This window comes from Myxine glutinosa, chromosome 13 (genome assembly GCF_964187855.1).
Source record: "Myxine glutinosa chromosome 13, kmMyxGlut1.1, whole genome shotgun sequence".
Classification (NCBI taxonomy): domain Eukaryota; kingdom Metazoa; phylum Chordata; class Myxini; order Myxiniformes; family Myxinidae; genus Myxine; species Myxine glutinosa.
The window spans coordinates 15643859-15664225 of record NC_136273.1 but is presented as its reverse complement, the minus strand read 5'-3'; the positions used below and the strand labels follow the sequence as shown (position 1 = coordinate 15664225).

Sequence of the window (20367 nt, the reverse complement as noted above, 5' to 3'; positions counted from 1 at the left end):
CCACTGTGCTGTCTTTCCCTCGCGGCCCCCCTGTGCTGTCTTTCCCTCGCGGCCCCCCTGTGCTGTCTTTCCCTCATGGTCCCTCTGTGCTGTCTTTCCCTCGTGGTCCCCCTGTGCTGTCTTCCCCCTGGGGTTCCCACTGTGCTGTCTTTCACTCGTGGTCCCACTGTGCTGTCTTTCCCTCGTGGTCCCACTGTGCTGTCTTTGCCTCGTGGTCCCACTGTGCTGTCTTTCCCTTGCGGTCCCTCTGTGCTGTCTTTCCCTCGCGGTCCCTCTGTGCTGTCTTTCCCTCGCGGTCCCTCTGTGCTGTCTTTCCCTCGCGGTCCCTCTGTGCTGTCTTTCCCTCGCGGTCCCACTGTGCTGTCTTTCCCTCGCGGTCCCACTGTGCTGTCTTTCCCTCGCGGTCCCCCTGTGCTGTCTTTCCCTCGCGGTCCCCCTGTGCTGTCTTTCCCTCGCGGTCCCCCTGTGCTGTCTTTCCCTCGCGGTCCCCCTGTGCTGTCTTTCCGTCGTGGTCCCCCTGTGCTGTCTTTCCCTCGCGGTTGTCAGCTCTTTCACGAGCCTCGATTCAGTATTTTTAAAAAAAAATTAAAAAAATTGACCAGGTCGAGGACTTGATAAAGTCGAAAGTGCAAATATTCGCATAATGACCTCGTTGGGCAATATTTCGATGTATAACATCCAGCATATGGACTAAATAGTGGTTGATAGAACTTCCTTTCATGTTTCCAAACTGTGCAGGATCAATATGAGGTTTAAAATCGACCATCAACCAGTCAGCAAGAAAACTATCAACCACCACAAGTAAAACACAGGTAATTGAGATAGGGAGTAGCTGATCAAATTCAGTAACATAAGTAGTCTTAGGAATTGCACATACTGGAGCACATTTCCACTTAACAGGGAAGTTACCATTCTGTAAGCATTTGTTAAATATCTTTGTAACAGGGCCTGAGATTTTCAGAATAGATGATTCCCGAAAAGGTCTTAGTTTAGACCTGGTCGATTTCAGAGGTTGAATAGAGTCATACGGTCGGGCTATAACAACACAGTGATCACATGATGCAATTGGAGCACATATTACTGGTTCAGTATATATAGTTCTTGAAATTTTGTCAAAATCATGTCAAGTACTGCATTGCCTCGTGTCGGTGTTACAACTAACTGTGACAGCAGGTCATGCTGCTCAATAACATCGGTGTGGAGGTCACTAAAATCCCCCATAATGAATACTGCCGCCTCCTCCGTTGAATTGATCAGGTCAACCATCTCAATGATGTGGTCTGTTGTCTCCTGATGGTGGGGGAGATCGTGGCGGAGCATATACAACACCTGACGTTCCTCATCAGACGCACTGTAGATGACATGACGATCTCAGTTTAATCCAAAGAATTTCAAGATATGTTGGGACAAGATCGTTGAACACTTGTCGGAAGTGGATATCATCTCGAACATAAAGTGCAACTCCTCCTCCCATTCGCCCGTCACGCTCAGAACGATAGAGACTAAATGCTGGTAACCTCATATACTGGTAACCCCCAACCTCATATACCTCCTCGACCCTAATTTTTCTATTGCCTTGAACAAACATTGCTCCATCATGGATGATTAAGGTTGTGGTCAAGTTTCATCGAAATTGTGTGTGTAGTTTCTGAGAAGAAAGCAAATACCTATTTTGGGGGGGCAACCCCCCCTTAGTCCCCTAAAGGGGCAGATTTTTTTTAACGCCGTAAACAAACATTGGTACATCAAGGGTGGTGAAGGTTGTGGTCAAGTTTCATCGAAATTGTGTGTGTAGTTTCATAAAAAAAGCAAAAAGCTATTTTGGGGAGATCAAACCTGGACCCACTTTGACCTTCTGTAGACCCCTATAGACTTCGATATTTTTAGTGCCATGAACATACTTCGGTACATCACCGGTGGTGAAGGTTGTGGTCAAGTTTCATCGAAATAGTGTGTGTAGTTTCAGGGGAAAAAGCAAATACCTATTATGGGGGGTCAAGCTTGGATCAACTTTGACCCCGGTAAACCCCCTTAGCCTCCGATTTTTTTTAATGCTGTGAACAAACTTTAGTCACAACACAACAAATATCATTTGTGCCAAGTTTGGTCACAATCCCTTCAGCGGTTTCGAAGAAGAAGTTGCAAGTGTTTACGGATGGACTGACGGAGGGACGGCCAATGCGCCATCGCATAAGGTCCCCTGAAATTTGTTCCAAGTGAGTTAAAAACTAAATTAACACGAGATGATATTCATAGAATACTTACCCTGCGCAGTCAACTTGTTTGAGCCAACTCTTCTGCTTTTGAACATTTTTTTCCTTTGATCCAATATGGCTGCCAGACCACGTGAGCGATGACATCATAAATTTATATTCCTAATATAATTGTCGCATAGATCACGCCCTATACATTTCAAACTGATCAGACTAAGCGTCTCTGTCGAATGATGACGTCATAATTATGGCACCAATGACGTCATCGTTAACAACACCTATTCCCCATATGGAGGGAGTTCTTTACAATGTCATGTTTCAATTTTTTCCATGCAGGGGTTTTGGAGAAATAGAGGTGCAACATTTTTCGGTTTTTCCAAGATGGCGTCTGTACCACGTGACCTATGACGTTATAATTATCATTAAAAAATTATACATGAGGAGCTGCACATATTCTGAAAATTTCGTGTCCATCGGACTAACAGTTGCAGAGGAATTTTTGTTTTATTCATACTGATCAGATCAAGCGTTGCACTTGTCAAATTATGACGTTATAATTAAGGCACCAATGAGATCAACATCAACATATCTTATTCCCCATGGTGAGTACTTGACAATGAGCCACGTTGAAATTTTTTCCATTGAGTGGTTTGGGAGATATAGAGGTGTAACTTTTTTCCAAGATGGCGTCCGTACCACGTGACCTATGACGTCATAATTATGAATAAAAAATTATACAGGCGGAGGTGCTTCTATGGTAAAATTTCGTGTCAATCGGACCAACGGTTACCGAGAAAAAGAATTTTTTAAATACAGACACGTACGGCACACGGCACACGTACGCAACTGAATGCTTAACCCTGCTTTTCGCTTCTCGAGCACCGGATAATAAAAATTAACAAAATAATTTGCTCTGTTGTCAAAGGAAACATTGCACTTGGTACCATTGGATTAATTGCCCTGAAAATGTAGGTTTAGCCATTATAATCAAGACCCATAGGTGGCTTAGAAACTGAAATATTGAGAAAATACCTTTGCGGGTGGCCATCATCATCATCATACTAAAATACGCCATTTGTGTCTGTCTGTCTGATTAATTTTTGACGCCAATACATTCTGTCGTTACTTATCCAATCTCAACCAAACTTGAGAGGATGATGAAGGGTTACACAATGAAGGTTGTAGCGCATTCATTTGCCCCCCTCCCCAAGGGGGTTTTCTCCCTCCGAGCGAGTTTGCCCGCCATTGCCGTCAATGGGGTTGCACGTTGAGGTGTATATCAATGTTAAATAAGCTTTATTGTGGCTAATTTCCAAAGAAGATTTATCGTGGCGTTTTTCCAAAGACGCTTTTAATAACAAAATTAATGATAATCGCATATTGTCAATGTTATTACAAAACAATATCAATACCAATAATATCCCACCTCCCCAAGGGGTGTTTCCTCCTTGAACAAATGTTGAGTCAATGAATATAAATAGCTTATCATGCTATTTGCTTACCTAAGTAAAAATATTATAAACCACAAACATGTATGATTAGCTTTTTAAACAATCGCTAATGCTGTTTATAACACGAAATTTGGAGGTTCCAGACAACTGTGAGGTAAGTTTTACTTACAGAACTGAGCGAAGATCTATGGTACTCTATATACCCTACGAGGGTTGGGTTAATAACATGACACTTCTGCTGCTAAAGTGGCGTTTTTCGTAGCGGACTTTTGAAACTCGCTCCTGCTGTTTAACACGAAACTGAAAGGGAGGAAGTCCAGGTTGTGCTCTTTTACCAAGCAGCCAAGCAAGCCTGCCGGTCCTTAACGGTTTTGAATGGAGTGCTTGCTCGAATGCTTAAATGACTCGGCGTTCTCTCCACAAGAAACGTTGTAAATTAACACACACCCAATGTTCTTGAGACCCGACCATAGATCGACTGTAATCTATATACCCCAAAGAGGAACGACCCTCCTTGCCTCTCCCGTAGTGAGCGAGTGTACTCGTTTTTGAAAATCCAAGATGGCCGCCACACATACTTCCAGGAAAATGGAAACATTGGTTTTCTAGTTGGTTATACTCCCTCGTTTCAAAAAATGTATAGGTTTGCAAATCTCCAAAAAAAAAACAAAGAAATTACACAATAAACTGGACTATTGGTGCGATCTCTGCTCTCTGTTTGTTACTCTGTATTATACCCTGTTACAGAGCATCGGTTCTGCCGGAAACAGTTTATTGGCTCAGGGTTATGCTGGGCGGTGTGCTATCTCCCTGGAAGTCGTTAACATGGCAGGGATTTGTAATTTGTTCAGGATGCCGGAGAAAGCTCGCGTACTCTCAATTGCGAAGGATACAGTGGGGTCTTTAACGCCCACCAACTGAGTGAAAGGCTTTAATACAAATATACAATAACTCTAAAAAATATAATAATAATATACAATAATATACAAATCTATGATATAAGAGAGATGCTGTCTGTGTGTGTGTGTGTCGCCATTTTTCTCAGAGATGGCTGAACAGATCTTCGTCAAATTTTCAGAGATTCATCAGTGAGTGCCTGGGAGTGTTTTAGGCAAAATCAAAAATAAAAAAGAACTTTATGAAAAAAAAGAACATTTTTTTGGAGTTTTTTTTTATTTAAAAAATCGCTCGATAGTACCTAAGCCTTATTTAATTAATGACAGTTATATACAAGTACACATTAGCATAAATAAATACAAATCAATCACCAGACCAGTGGTTCTTAACCTTTTTAAAGGTGCTGAACCCTAACGAAACCCACCGAACACTCGCGGTACCCCTCAAATTTGACCAAAAAATTAAGAAGAATTGCATCTTAATGCGTTTTCTGTTCTTCTTTTCGGGAGGCGATCTGGGAAATGCGTGGTTTTGTTTTGGCAAGGGCCACCCTCAAATCATTTTCGCATGCAAGCCTGCTCCTTTTCTTTGTTTTAATGTCCATCAGTTTCAAAAACGCATGCTCGCAGAGATACGTTGTAACGAACGGCGTGAGGATCTCAAGGGCAATTTTAGCGATGTGAGGATACCCTTCCATTTGGCGGCACCAAAACGTTGAGAGCGTTGTTGTGCCGAAGAGTTGTTGTTGAGTCTGGCTCTGCTGAAGTTCGATGAGGTTGTCGAGGTATTGGTCATTGACATCTGCCGTTGCAACGTCGAAAGTAAACGGCTGCCGCACCCATGCTGGGTATTTCTCTTGGTCGGGGAAGTAGCCGTCGAATGACTTTCCCAACTCATCCAAGTGCGTGGCAATTGCTTGCTTCAGCTCCCCTGGTACAGCAGTGCCTCCAAATTCAGACTCATCTTCGATCCCGCCCACGCACTCGTCCAGTAGCGAAAAGTTCACGAAGTTGTCGTTCTCTGTTCGCCACCTCCACAACGGTAACTTCTTTCGGAAAGCGCTCAGCTTTTCTTCAGATTCGATGACATTCACTCCACCGCCCTGCATCTGGTAATTGAGATGATGGAGTGTGTCGAAGATGTCATCCGAGTACGCCAAGGTGAGGATGAACTCTGACTCTTGGAAGTGCGTTGCATGGCAATGCTGGTGTTCTCGCAAAAACAGGGCTAATTCTACACGCAAGGCAAAAACACGGCTCACTACCTTCCCTCGTGATAACCATCGAACGTTAGAGTGGTAGAGAAGGACTTCGAATTCAGAGCCGATTTCATTGCACAGCTCTTTGAAGATGCGATGATTCAGAGCATGCCTTCGCACGTAAATCACAGTTTCAACGACGATTTTCAGAACATTGGCCAGTTTTGGAGGCAGGGTTTTTGATGCCAGCACGTGTCTGTGCAGGACGCAGTGCGTGACGATGATGTGTGGTGCATCGGCCTTCACCAGCGCTCCAAAACCGGAGTTGCATCCCAGCATGGCTGGAGCTCCGTCCGAGCAAACTGCAGACACCATGTTCCACGAGAGGCCGTTGCTTCTGAAGAAGTCGTCCACAAGCTTCTTCACATCAGCTGCCTTCGTTGTTGTTGTGAGAGGCTTGCAGAACAGAAAGTCTTCCTTGATCTTGTCTCCTTTGACATAACCCACAAATAAGATGAGCTGACTCAAATTCGAAACGTCCGTGGTCTCGTCGAGATGAAGGATGAATTTCGTCGGGCTCGCGACTAAATGTGCAACTACCTGGGCGAGGATGTCGTCGCTCATGTCGTCGATTCTGCATCTGATGGTGTCATTTGAGAGTGGAATGAGAGACAACTTGTTTTCAGCAGCTTTTCCCAGCATGATGTTGGCCATCTTCAACGCAGCTGGTTTGATGAGTGTCTCGCCAACGGTGTGCAGTTTGCCCTGCTTTGCGATCAGGTACGCAACTTCATATGATGCGGTGAGGATCGGTTTGTCAATTGGAATGAAGCCGAGAGTGGGCAAGGTAGCACTTGCGTCGAATCGGACTCTCTTCAATTTGAATTCATCCAGCGTTGCGTCTTTGTACTGCCCCTCGCCGTGCAGTTTTTTGAAGTGTTCCCGTAGTTTTGCTGGTGCTAGGCTGGAGTTGCTCACCTTGACATTGCAAAGCATGCATTGAGGACGCTGACCTCCATCCCATTCCGTCAAACACGTGAACCCGTACCGCACGTAATCCTCCGACCACTTCCTTTTTTTGCTCGACATACTGCAAAAAAAAAGTAACAAACTGATCTTAATTGAGTTTGGGCAATTAATTATATGACAAAAATTAAAAAAGGAACGTGCTTAAATATAATCAGTACCCCTCTGAAACCTGAGAAATTTTAACGAAGAAAACACAACTTATAGTTACGATGACGGGATTTATTATCTACTCAACTCTATGTCACCTCAAATCCCATTATAATATTACATAGAAAACTGCGAATTGTTAGTTTTGAATTGCGACCAAAGGAGTTATATGACCTCCATCTAATTTTCTGAGTAATTCAATCATATTTTATAATCACCATCAACTTTTGACTTTAATATAACTCTGAACACGCCCTGCATATGCACAAACATTTCCAACTTACCTTTCAAATAATCAGTAACTCCAAAGTAAGGCGCTACCAATGACGCACGGCACACGGCAAGCTAATCGAGGCTATTCACTGGAATTTCCGAACACCTGCAAAGTCCAAAATCCAGTAAGCAAGTAAGCAAGTAAGCACCATCAACAGAATAATTAGCAAGTTGCTCATTGATTCAACTTACTACAGTCAGTGTGAAACAACTTATCTTAAACACAGACCAGAGAAACCATGAATGGGATGGGAATACAATTACAAATAACATTTCCATTCGTTCGTAACATACATAGCAAAATAATAATAATATTAATAATAAGCGTAATTACACATAGATTCAAAATTGTACAAAACTTAAAAACAAAAAAAACAAATTTCAATGCGTTTCGGAGGACCTCCGCCGAACCCCTGAGACTGGCTCACTGAACACCTGGGGTTCGGTCGAACCCAGGTTAAGAACCACGGCACTAGACATTTGAACAAAAAATAAATCAAAATTCCGGAAGTGTACGAAGTTGGTTGTTCGGCTCCTTCTTCCTGATCGGCATCACCCACCAGCATATTATATATGAATCTCCTTCCTCTCCTTCCTCCTCTCCTCCTTCTCCCGCCCCTCCCCTCCTCCCCCCCTCCTCCGCCCGGCAACGCCGGGTACTTCTGCTAGTATACAATAACTATAAAATGCGTGAACCGCCGTCACGTCCAGAAGAAATTTGAAATAGTCGCCACGTATAGTTATTAGCAGCACGTGACCGTGATTTAAATGAAGAAGAGGAAGCCGCGACCCAAGCCGGGTGCACCCTTCCTTCTGCAAGTGACATCACAGCGTGCATATATACGACGTCACTGCGCCGCCTCTCTTCAGAGCAGCAGGCAATGCCGGCCTTGCTGCACTGTCTGGTGACGTAGGTAAAGCGGCTCGAGGTGACGGCGGTTGAACAAGAACCCTGAATTTGGGTGCTGTCGTTAGTTTCAGAGCGCTGTCCTCTTTTTCTCGTCTGTACGTGCGACAAAGATCGTCTCGCTGAGGGGTGACCGCGACTGAGGCGTCGTCGGGCAGCAGGTGAGAGAACAAAGGCGGCGGAGGGAAGGAGCCCGGCTCGCCCGGTCCCGGTGTCCTATCGCGGTGCCCCCCTCTGTCTAGGCCTCCCTCGGAGCCTGCTCATCCCGTGTAGTGGAGCCTCTCGCTACGGTCGTGCTAATTGTGAATGAAAACGCTTCCATTAAGTATTAAGTAACCGACGATCGGCACAACATGGCGCCCGGCGGGAGGCATGGCGGGCCTCGGCCTCGCCTCTCCGATTAACCTCATCTCGCGTCATTTCAAGAGTATCGGCTCCTCGGGACCCTTTCGGGGCCGACGTGGTCCCTTTTTAATACCCCCACATCCCCATTCATCGTCCCCTTCATATGGTGAACTCCCGTGTGCCATTTGCTTAAGTTTTACGTGATTTAAACCTATTACTATTGGAATTCCGTAAACGTTTTTGTTGTATATATATATATATATATATATATATATATATATATATATAATAACTGTTTGCGTTCTTAGGGTTCTATTATGACGTCATTATACTTATAGCGTTACCTGACGAAGTTACTGCAGTATTTGTCATGTACAGTGCTACTTTGCATAGTTATTTAAATATCCATGTTGAAATCACCCAAAACCAAATGTTTTATTTTAAAAAAAAAATCCGGTCATAAATGGAGATAAAAAAATATATAAAAATCCGTTTATATGAGGGAGATTTCAAACTAAAAAATCTTCATAAAATGGAGGTAAAAAAAAAAATTAAAATCAGTTCTTAAAATGGAGATTTAAAAAAATCCGTTTATATGAGGGAGATTTCAAAATTTAAAAAATCTGTTCATAAAATGGAGATTTAAAAAAAAAACCGTTCATAAAATGGAGGTTTACATATTTTTTTAAACCGACAATGTGCATCGTCACCAAGAATGACCCCTAACCCCGTAAAGAGTTTGTGATAACAGTTTGCTGACATTTGTTATCCTTTCTGTGACGTCAAGTCTAGTGCTTTACCGTTGCACGTCCCTACTGAATTTACACCGGACTGGACCAGTCAAACTGTTTGTTGGTCCGATTGTTGTAGATGTAACGGTCTTCATGTATGGAAGTATATGAAGGTTATTCGAGGATGTCTATGTGCGATGGAAGTGATGTATCGACTTTTATTTGTACAGCTTGGTTAAGCAGATGTCGACTCCAGTGACCATGGCTGACAGGGTGGTCTTGAGTTGAGCATTCACCTCCGAGCCGTCCTGTCTTTGTTTGAATCTTGACCCAACTGTGCACTACCTTCCTGGTAAACTGCCATGTCGCAGGCAGGGTGATTCATCAGTATGTGCCATCCCTCGGTTGGATGTTATACTGGACGTCCCGTCTGCTGGCATAAGTTGATGGGCAGATGCCACGGTGTTCACAAACAGTAGGCGAGCTATCACCGGCACTCTAAACAAATTACAAATGCCTACCCTAACCTACAGGGGCACTGCATCAGCGGCACAGCCACCCACACCCACTTCCACTCGGCAATGACCAAACCCACAGCCATATACTGCACATGAAAGGATGGGATAAATCCAGTGACAATGCTTGCAGTCCAACACATGGGTTCCAAAGTTTCACGAAGAGAAAATATAACTTTGTATTTCAGAAGCAGAAACTTTATTCAAATAGAACCCCATGAATGGTCTTTGTGAATGAGGTTTAAAATTCTGAATTCTCCCTTGTATATACTTGGAATAGACTTTTTTTTCTTTTCTTTTTTTTTAGAATGGATGCCTAAATCATATTTATTATTAATTATTTCTTTTCTTTCTTTCTTACATATGGCCAATATGGGGTGTGCTAAAGTTTAATGTCCAGGTTCTGCAGCCATGTGGCTGCCCCAGGGGTGGGTTGGTGGGGAGCTAAAAGTCTACCTCCACATGATGTGCTCCATTGTCTGGACAATCGGAGCACGTCCGGCCTCATCCTCCATTGATGTGGGATGCTACCACAATGGCTGTCCAGTGTGGACCTTGTTGAGGGCTGTTCATTGCTTACGTGGGAGTGTGAAACTGGGTGGAGCAGTGGTTGGATTATGTGCAATGTTAGGAGCTGTGGCAGCCTCCCAGGTGGTGCTGCACAAGTCTGTTTTGCTTTGGGCACCGGTAAAGAGCTCGGTGTGGTTCCTTGGTGTTTTTCGTGAATTGAGGCGAAAGCGTGGATCTTCATCGAGAAGGTGCTGGGCTGGAATTTCGGTAGCCAAAATGTGGCTGAAGTATCTGGATGACAGCACAACCCTCTGGATGGCTGGAAGAGCAATGTTGCAGAGAATAGGACAGAGGTCTGATGCCACATCATGACGGAGCTCTTTGTTGACTTGAGAGTTCCAGACACTGTTCTCATTGCGTCATTTAACAATGTCGATGGCCTTCATATGGGCACTCGCCGACCGAACTGGCACGCAATACTCTGCAGTCGTCTATATGAGGGAAAGAGTTGCTGTGCGTAAGGTGTTGGCACCGGCTCCCCACGATTTTCCGAACTAGGTTTACACGTGCCCTGACCTTGCATCTTTGCAGGTCAGGGTCCAGTCAAACGTAACCCCATGGTGTTTGGTATAAGGAACATTTTCAATTTTCATACTGCAGAATGTCACATCTACCTCTTCTGCATTTGCTGTACGATTATCACAATGGTGGGTGCAAACAGCTGCTTTGTTGGGGTTTCGACAGAGCTTCCATTTGTGCGAGGCTCCTCCAGTGTGCCCAGATCTCGGGTGAGTAGGTCCCCGACATATTTTATGTTGGGGCCCTCCGGTACGAGTGCAATGCCATCATTGTGAGTTTGGGGTGTGGAGGAGGTTGTCATTGGCAGTCGCTGACAGAGGTTAAAGAGGGCAGGGGCTAGAACAGATCCTTGAGAGAGACCATCGTTTGGTGTTCGAATATGGCTGGTTTTGCCATTGAGGTTAATGTGGATCTTTCGGTCGCTAAGGAATACCAACAGTAGTCTGATTGGCGTCTGACAAAGGAAGACTTTTAAGACTTTGTGAAGGAGCCCCTGGCACCACACTGTGTAATAGGCCAACGACAGGTCCACTGAGGCTGTTGCCATATTTTGTTTTCTCTTGAAGCAGGCCTCTGATGGTGGAGAGCTTAAGAACCTGATCACAGGTACTGCAGCTGGGCCACATCCCCCCTCCTGCTCATCAGGTAGGAAGGTCTCCAGGGTGGGTGTTAAATGGGATGGTAGGGCCCTCTCAATCAGCTTTCCCGTCACTGATGGCAGGGCTATAGGGTGGTAATTGCCAGGCAGGTTTGCTGGCTTAGCCAGTTTTTAGGATGGAAATAACATTAGCCTTCTTCTGGGCTGCAGGAATTTGCCCTGTTTCATGGACTGCAGTAAAAAGGGCGGTCATCCATGTACGACTTCTCAGGGGTGGTTTTATGGAATTTGGGGAAAATTTTGTCTGCCTCTGTGGCTTTGCTGTCCAGCATCAATTGCTGACAGTCCAGCATCAATGTCTCTATATATGGGGCCAACAGGTGGCGACTCAATGGCCTTTTGGTGGAGGTTGCAGGATAGTCCCTCTTTACATCAGTGCCTTTGAGTTCTGGAGGATGTGAGATGCAATTGAATTGGGGGAGACTCTTGGGATGGCAGCAGTAGTATTTTCTGTGGCAACGTCTCCTCAGCAATCCCTGTGCCTTGCAACTGTTGTAGGTGAAGTCTATCGATTCCACCAACTCCTTCCAGCACTTCAGACGTTGTCGAAAGCCTCAATTGGTGCCTGTGCGACGTCTGGGTTTCCAGTTTTGTTCCTTTAGGAGCCTTTCAGTCTCTGATGTCCAGCAAGGTGTGTAGGCCCTGAGGAAGTCACACGGTATGGTATCTGTGGCAGCAGAGAGGAGGTGCACAAATTCTGCATATTTAGGTGGGAGAGGTGGTATATCCCCGATGTTAGATTCAGCTGCTTTGGTGAAAGGTCCAATCCACTTTCCGGAAGTCCCACCGTGGTTTTGGCATGCAGTACACCAGCAGAATCTCACTACCAATGTGGTCGACAGTGGGGCGATGTTTGCTTTTTGGGAAAGGAGCAAGAACTCTTCTCGATTCCATCATGGGTAGCCCTCTTCCATCCTTTGTCAGGAAGCTGAGGTCAGGGTTTGCTCTGGTCTGCCACCATCCCGATTGGCAGGTCTTTGGCTGCTTTGGGCCACACCGTAAGCTGAGATTGGTTGTCGATGCCCAGTCGGTTAGATGTTCTCTGGCCACATCATTTTCCCTATGTCCCCATTCAGTGTGATCACTAAAGTCCCCAATTTAAACCGCAGGGTGTTTATTTATGTAGGGGTAGGGCAGGTTATGGCCACGCTTGTGTGTGCGGCTTGTACATATTTATAACATTGACACCGCCCTCTGGATGCGCTGCCCTCGCCCTCTGGATGCGCTGCCCTCGCCCTCTGGATGCGCTGCCCTCGCCCTCTGGATGCGCTGCCCTCGCCCTCTGGATGCGCTGCCCTCGCCCTCTGGATGCGCTGCCCTCGCCCTCTGGATGCGCTGCCCTCGCCCTCTGGATGCGCTGCCCTCGCCCTCTGGATGCGCTGCCCTCGCCCTCTGGATGCGCTGCCCTCGCCCTCTGGATGCGCTGCCCTCGCCCTCTGGATGCGCTGCCCTCGCCCTCTGGATGCGCTGCCCTCGCCCTCTGGATGCGCTGCCCTCGCCCTCTGGATGCGCTGCCCTCGCCCTCTGGATGCGCTGCCCTCGCCCTCTGGATGCGCTGCCCTCGCCCTCTAGGTGGCAACATGCAAAATTTGATTAGATTTGTTTCTATATATATATATATATATATATATATATATTAGGGTGGGCTTCAAAAAAGCAAAATGCAGACTTTCTCCGGGACATGGTCTATTTTTGTTCCTTTTGGTGTCAAAGGAAACCACACCAAATTTGAATGGAATCCAATAATATTTAGGGGTGCCACATCAGTGATGAATTTTCCCCCATGCAAAAATAGGAATTCCCATTTTTTGGGCTGTATATACACAAAATAAATACATAATTATATATATACATTAAATATAATATTAAAAATAAATATATAGTAAATATACATTAAATAATAAATATACATAAATACACATTATACATTTTATATATATATACAATATATTATACATACAGTTTTGAGACTTCCTATGATCACTATCTGGGCAATTTTCATGCATGTTTTGTACAGGTTCCTGGGGTCAAGGGTACGCTTTTTTAGTGTGTAATATGTAGGCCTAACTTATTGACTGTGGCTCTTTTGTAGAGAGTGACCCTGTGGAGTAAGAATTAACAGGATTTTACCCACATTCTTGCTTATTTTGCAGATATGGCATGTGCTAGTACCAGTGTTTCATTGACAACTCGGGCTCAGGATAATGTGTATCTCATTGGGTCCACTTCTGGAGATGCCATCAAAGGTGCCAAGCTCCCGACTGTGCATCACTCTTGTCCTGTTTTTCCATCACCTGAAGAAGGAGAATCGCACTGCCCGGGAGAGTGCAACCCTCACCATTGAAGAGGTTGTGAAGTTCTGGGAAAAAGCTCACCTACCTACAACAACGACGAAGCAGCACTGCATCCATCGTTTGGAGAGGCTATATGAAGAATGGAGGAGCCTCCAAAAAGGTGCAAAGTGGGGTGGTGCGACCCAAGAGAAAAAGGAAGCATCCTTCAAGGCCTCCTTGGAGAAGGCGTTTGATCTTAGGCATGCAGATTCGGAGGCCATAATCACCAACCCCGAGGACAGGAAGTTTCTTCACGATCAATTCTCAGAGAGGAAGGCTTCAATGGGATCTGTAGACACTGTGTTGGAAGCAAAAACGTTCTTGTGTGTTTGAAAGATCAGCAGCCACGAGATGATTATCGTGAACTCCTAGAACTGACTGTCATCTACATGGGAGGAATCCCACCTCGTGGAATCCGGATCATGGCTCCAGGAGCAATGCACAGAGCCAGATGGATGGCAAAAGCACTATATTCACTACAGGTGTTCATGTTTCGGTCAGAGTTCCACTTGACACTTCGAGAGGCGAGAGAACTCCGAGCCTTAAACATTTTTGTCTGCCTTGTGTATGTACAGGCTTGGTTTCGGGCTCCACAAGCTATTGAGGCTCCCCTGAATGACATTAACCTCTTCAAGAAGTTGGAAAAGTTTGAACAAATCAATCAGAAGATGGCTCAGGCAGCCTTGAAGGCACTTGGCCGCCACACGTGGTACATGAGCCCAGTACTAGTGGCATTTGCATTCTTTGACACCAGAATTGACAAAGAAAGCAAGATCAATATGATTGAAGCATTGAAAAATGACGGTGAAAACCCCTCTCCAAAGAGACCAGCTATCAAACGAGGAACCGCCCTGTCAATCGCTGGCCTCATAACAAAACACACCAAGCATTTCTTCAGCATCCTAGGGACCCCAACTGATTGAATGGATAAGGATCCTGGTTCATGGGAGCAAGAAACCAGCTTTCAGGAAGCGAAGAAAGCCGCCAGTGGCTTAGTCGTGGTGAACGACAGGGCAGAAAGGGGTGTCGCATTGATACAAGATTACAATAAGCTCCTTACAAAGGATGAAGAGCAAAAGCAAGCTCTGCTCCAGGTTGTTGCTGCTCACAGGAAGATGTACCCCGATGCCAAGAAGGCAACAGTGGTGAAACAGGCCCAGAAATAGGAGTTACATTTCTCATTATATTTGGGTTTTTTAATATTATGTGATATGGTGTCTCTTCATTTTATGAACTGAACATTTGGATTGTTATCATTGAATTTGAGTTTTCATAGCAATATAGTGCTATTTGTGCAGCTATTGTAACTTGTGTTTGCTGGAATACAAAGAAAGTGAGTGGAGGGTGGATTTTCATAAAACAAACTTCTGGTTTTGCTTTCGATCCATATATAGAAAAGTTTTGTAGACACCTTTAGTTTGAAGGCTGATGTGGCACCCCTAAATAAAATCAGATTGCTTTCATATTTGGTGTCTTTTCATTTTGGAACAAAAGGAACAACATAAAGCCATGTCCCAGTAAATATTTAAAAAAAATTATTTTGAGCACCACCCTAATATATATATATATATATATATATATATATTGGAAGTATATATAAATAAATGTGCAGGTTCACTTTTATAGTACAGTATAGATGTTTAAAGCCTCGTATGCTTGGAGTTGATGTGCATCTTTTCTGATGAAGAACTTTTCCGGAAATAGGCCGAGCTATTGTAATTTGCGGATCTCCAACGTCGGCCTTTCCCTTATCAAGGGGGGATTAATCCCCTTGTCCTTTATCTGACCGACGCGATCCCGAGGCTATCACGTTCCTTCCGGTCGGTGTTAAATAGGGTTGTTGGTCGAATTTGTCCTATTACCTAAGTTAAGTATTACCTTAGTCCTATTACCTATTGGCTAACCCCCGCTCTAGCGGGGAAAAATGGCCTTAAAACGATCATTCATTCGTTTTCACCCAAGTACTAACACCGACCGCGAAGCAAGGAAATAACCCCACCCGAACCGTGGCGTTAGTGGGCACGCCGAGCGAAGCGAGCAGCGATTCGGGCCGTTAACAGGTACTAAACCCGATTTGAGCGGTTGTCAATCGTGCCACGCTTTCCCAATTGAGGAAAAGACTGATACGGTCGAATTGAGAGGAAACCAGGAAGAACAGGGAATTTATTTACACTTTGTACAATTAGAAGAGGAAAAGAAGAAGAGAATGTACACGGAAGAGGAAGGAGCAGGTACACAGGGCAGTCATTATACTTATCCCTGGACACGGGCCCGTTCACACTCACACTCACTCACTCTCGGGCTCACTCACACGGGGTTTGTAGATGGTCGGGTTGAGGGTCCAAGGGTCCACAGCTCGTCCGGTCCCCGACTCGTACCATGCAGATGGTGGAAGACGGCAGGCAGCTCTCCGCGTGGTGTAGGCACGAAACGGACAATTATATATCGGGGAAAGGTCGGTTGGTGATTATGTGGCGCACGTAATACTTGTACCGGCGCCTTTACACGTGCTCCCGGTATTGCTATGAGCGACGCGCCACTTCCCCGATGGTGTTACCAAGCGCCTTTCACCAACGTCCTTCTGCACGCTGCAGTCCTCTGCAATCGTGCCGCGCGCCAGCCCTTTGTAAAGTGTAATCAATGAAGGCTTGTCACCGCGCGTCTCTCCCTCTCGTAACTCTGCACACGAACCAAGCCTCAACTCAAAACTCTCTGAGGTGGGGGCCTCGCGGGAAGGGTTATATTGCCATGCCCAGCGAACCCTTTGGAATGTCCAGCCTCACCCTGTCAGGCGATGTCGCCTCATCCCCGATTGGCTGGTTAGGGCTTACCGGCTCCGCCTTGATGGCTGCTTGACGTGGCCACACCCCCACCCTTGCGCTCCGCCCCCTTTTCGGGCCTTACCTCATGGCTTTTGGGCTGGTTTGAGCGAGCAAGAGCAGCAAATGCTGCTGGCAGCCAAAGTTTAACAAACTGGGAGGGGTGATGGAGTACAGACTGGATAGCGCTTAATGGCGTCTATTGAAGGGAGGCTGCAAAATGGACGAACGGGGCCTACTCTTATTTGTTTTACACAACGCAGACGCAACTATTGGATATGGCCTTATCCTAAACACATTATGAAATAACTAATGTCCTAAGGTGACCTACGTGTTGCTTGTGGCCTATCTATGGGGTGCAACCTTTAACCGTTAATGTTACCTGTGTGGGTTCTCAAAACCGCAACAATATATTGTTGCGGTTCTCGAAGCACGGCACTCCCGTTAGCGGGGGGGGGGGGGGGTCAATCCCCTTGTCTTAAGCTGGCCATCTCCGGTCCTGAAACTATCCCGCTCCTTTGCAGGATGAGATTGGCCAGGGTGATTGGTCAAAGATTTCCCAAATACCTTCACCAATCTCCGCAAAGCAGGGAGATGAGTCCCTGCTCGAACCACGGATGTGATGGTAATTGCCGAGCGGTTTAGCAATCCCAGCCGTTAGCAAAAAGACTAACCCGATCCTGAGCGGTTCCTATTGTGCCACCGATATTCAATGGAGAAAAGGCTAAGACGATCGGACGAGAGGAAGCAAAGAATAAGAAGGGTATAGGAAGAACAAATATGATTTATTACTATCTAAAAGAGGAAACGAAAGAAGGGAATATACAAGGAAAGGAAATAAAAGGACATAGGGCAACCTTACACTCTTATATAACACGCCCCTGGACAATACAGACAGACTTGCACGAATATGGAATGGCAGGAAGGAATGGCTGGAAGGGGGAGAAGGTCCAAGCAGATGGCAAGGCAGGAAGGTCCGGGCAGATGGCACAGCGTCGAGGTCCGCTCCAGGTCGCGCTCCGGGCTTGAGGCGAAACCCGGCGGCAGCAGCGTGTATCGGTTTCACGCGGTCGGACAATGCGAATGTATTGTCACCGGACCCACTCTCCTGCCTTATGACTCGTCGTGTTCATCTGCTGTGTCTCTCTCTCTCTCTCTCTCTCTCTCTCTCTCTCTCTCTCTCTCTCTCTCTCTCTCCTCTCTCTCCTCTCTCTCTCCTCTCTCTCCTCTCTCTCCTCTCTCTCCCCTCTCTCTCCTCTCTCTCTCTCCTCTCTCTCCTCTCTCTCTCCTCTCTCTCTATAGGCTTTGCGTTCGCGCTTTTATTGGAAGCTTCGCGTATTAAGCCGTGTCCGCTTTGCTCCGCCTACCCGTGAACACGCCTCGGCCCGGATTGATCACAAGGGTTCACTCGTACCTCCCCTCATGATGCGTCGATGGGGCCATGCCTGTGTTCCTGGCCGCTCCTCCCTTTTCCTCCCACTCTGACCGCGTGCGTAATGGTGGCTTGGGGCCAGCAAACAAACCAAAAGGGCAGCGAATTCTGCAATGCAGCTACTGGCACTTTGAAGAGAGAGAGATGATTGGGGATAATTGAAGGGGGCTATCTTATTTGATTAATACAACAGATTCAACTATTGGAAACAGATCCTTAACTGAAACACATACTAATGAAATAACTAAAGATGAATCTATGGTGTCCTCCATGTTGCAATATGACCTAACTAGGGTGCGACAGTTACAAAGGGGGATATTTACAAGAATTATTATTTTACAAAGTGAAGGTTCTAAAAACCATAACAATATATATATATATATTTATTATTAGGTTTACTCTCCATGAAATAGAGAGTAACCTATTATTACTGCTAGAGTTTTTCTTATTATTATTCTTCCGCCCTATTTTGCACCTCCGAAAACTTCATAATTAATGTTCTCAGCAACCGCTGGTCGGATTGACAGGAAATTTTCATCAAATGATCGTCTCGGCTCCTAGAATTTTTTAATGCTAATGATGACGTCATAGGCCATCTTGTAAAACAAATTCAACTTTTCCCCTCTATCTCAAACGCCTCAATGGAATAATTTGAGGAATGGCTCATTCTAAAGAACTCTTCAACGGGAACAAAAGCCATGTGTATCGAGTATATTAAAAATGCTAACGTTGAGGTTAGAATTTGTCAAACAAAAAATTTTCTCCCCCGAAAATGGGATTTTTTTTCCCAGATGCTTAGTTATAAAAAAACTCAGAATGCAAAATTTTTCGAAGTCATACGTCACATGGTTCGGCCGCCATCTTGTTTTCCGTGAAAAAACACAAAAACCCCTTTTTCTCCAACGGCTGAACGGATCGAGCCCAAACTTGGCATGCATATTCGCATACCCATGACGAACAAAAACGTCAGCGAGCATGATGTCATCCGACACGTGGTTTCAGAGTTATGACGTTTTAAAATTTCAAACTAGAAATGGAATCACCTCCATAATTTGTGGAGATATCGAGTGGAAACTTTACACAAATGTTCCTCATGGGGGGGATGTTTCATCGTTGAGACGTTTTGATAAGTCACATGGTTTGGCCGCAATAAATAATGGAAGTTTAAATTTTAAAAAGCTTGTAACTCTTGAACCACTGCATGGATCGACTTGAATTTTTAATGCAATGTGGCTCATCAAGCGAAACAAGTGTGCAAACTTTCAAGATGATTGGATGTACGGTCGCGAAGCTATAAGTCTTTATTGTTGAAAGAAGAAGAAACACACCATTTTGTCTTTCCAGAACGTGCTCACGATAACGCGATCTCCCGCGGTCATTTGAACTTCAAAAAAAATTATAATTGCAGATTTGTCAATAGATGAGGCATATTAACAAACGAATGAAACAGATTTGCTCAAATTCTGTCTATTTTTAACTCGATCGTATTTCACTGAAAGTAAGCCCATCAAAGCGCGTACGTAATGCACGAAAATACAGTGGCCCATTTGCGCATGTGCAAACATCCATCCACATATTACGTACGCGTCCACACGTGACCTTGCGCTCCAGCGCTACCATTTGCGCATGCGCGATTTTTTTCAGCGTTTAAGTGCTTCGTTGCACCACCTGCGCATGCGCAGGGTTTGCGGGATTGACGCATTAGAATGTTTGGTGCTGTGCGAGAAGGAAATGGCTGTCATGGTCGTAATTGGTCTTGGAATTTGCGCAAATAAATGCCCTACACGATGCCGTTTATTTCGTCAAAATCCATCCAGCCGATCTGAAGTTATATGAAGAAATGCATTTACGTCGTGACATCATCACGCGATTTTCGAATGCAGACGTCTTTTCGGAAATTAAATAAAGATAGAAATCGAAATGAATCATGTTCGCGATCTGCGCATGCGCGGTTTTCTCAGTCGCTTTTCAGTGGCATCACAGTGCAACCCATCTGCGCCTGCGCCAGCTATTGAAAATTGGGTCGCCACTGCAAAATCCAAGATGGCTGCCACCATGTGTGTCTGAACCTTGCAACCTGCATATCTTGAAAAATAAGCAAAGTAGCAACTTCTAATTTGGTGTGTGGGTGTATCTAGGCACAAGGAAGAACGCTATCGAAATTTGGGTCGCCACGTCAAAATCCAAGATGGCTGCCACCATATATATGTCTGACCTTGCAACCTGCATATCCTGAAAAATAAGCGAAGTAGCAACGTCTAATTTGGTGTGTGGGTGTACCTAGGCACAAGGAAGAACGCTATCGAAAATTGGGTCGCCACGTCAAAATC

The 20367-nt window shown here is 45.3% G+C and overlaps 2 protein-coding genes across 3 annotated transcripts in view; one reads left to right on the top strand and one right to left on the bottom strand.

Annotated features, from left to right (window-relative positions):
• Positions 1 to 4843: 4843 nt before the first annotated feature.
• LOC137438622 (protein FAM200C-like) lies at positions 4844 to 7791 on the bottom strand. 2 transcript variants are annotated; one of them, XM_068133834.2, is made up of 3 exons: positions 7769 to 7791; positions 7220 to 7314; positions 4932 to 6849 (listed from the first exon to the last, which is right to left on the bottom strand). In XM_068133834.2, exon 3 carries the CDS (start codon positions 6846 to 6848, stop codon positions 5040 to 5042), a length of 1809 nt encoding a protein of 602 aa, XP_067989935.1. In that variant the 5' UTR covers position 6849; positions 7220 to 7314; positions 7769 to 7791; the 3' UTR covers positions 4932 to 5039. The 2 variants fall into 2 exon arrangements, with proteins under 2 accessions (XP_078623242.1, XP_067989935.1); XM_078767116.1 differs by lacking the exon at positions 7769 to 7791 and having other exon boundaries at positions 4844 to 6849; positions 7220 to 7752.
• Positions 7792 to 7866: 75 nt separating this feature from the next.
• EIF4G2 (eukaryotic translation initiation factor 4 gamma 2) overlaps positions 7867 to 20367 on the top strand; it is an 86600-nt gene continuing 74099 nt past the window's right edge. Inside the window, exon 1 of the mRNA XM_068133833.2 lies at positions 7867 to 8276. The gene's annotated coding sequence lies outside the window, so the exon portion shown is untranslated. The remainder of the gene's footprint in view (positions 8277 to 20367) is intronic.

Coding starts and splice junctions, on each gene's coding strand:
- LOC137438622 (XM_068133834.2), bottom strand. CDS start 6,848: ATGTCGAGCAAAAAAAGGAAGTGGTCGGAGGATTACGTGCGGTACGGG.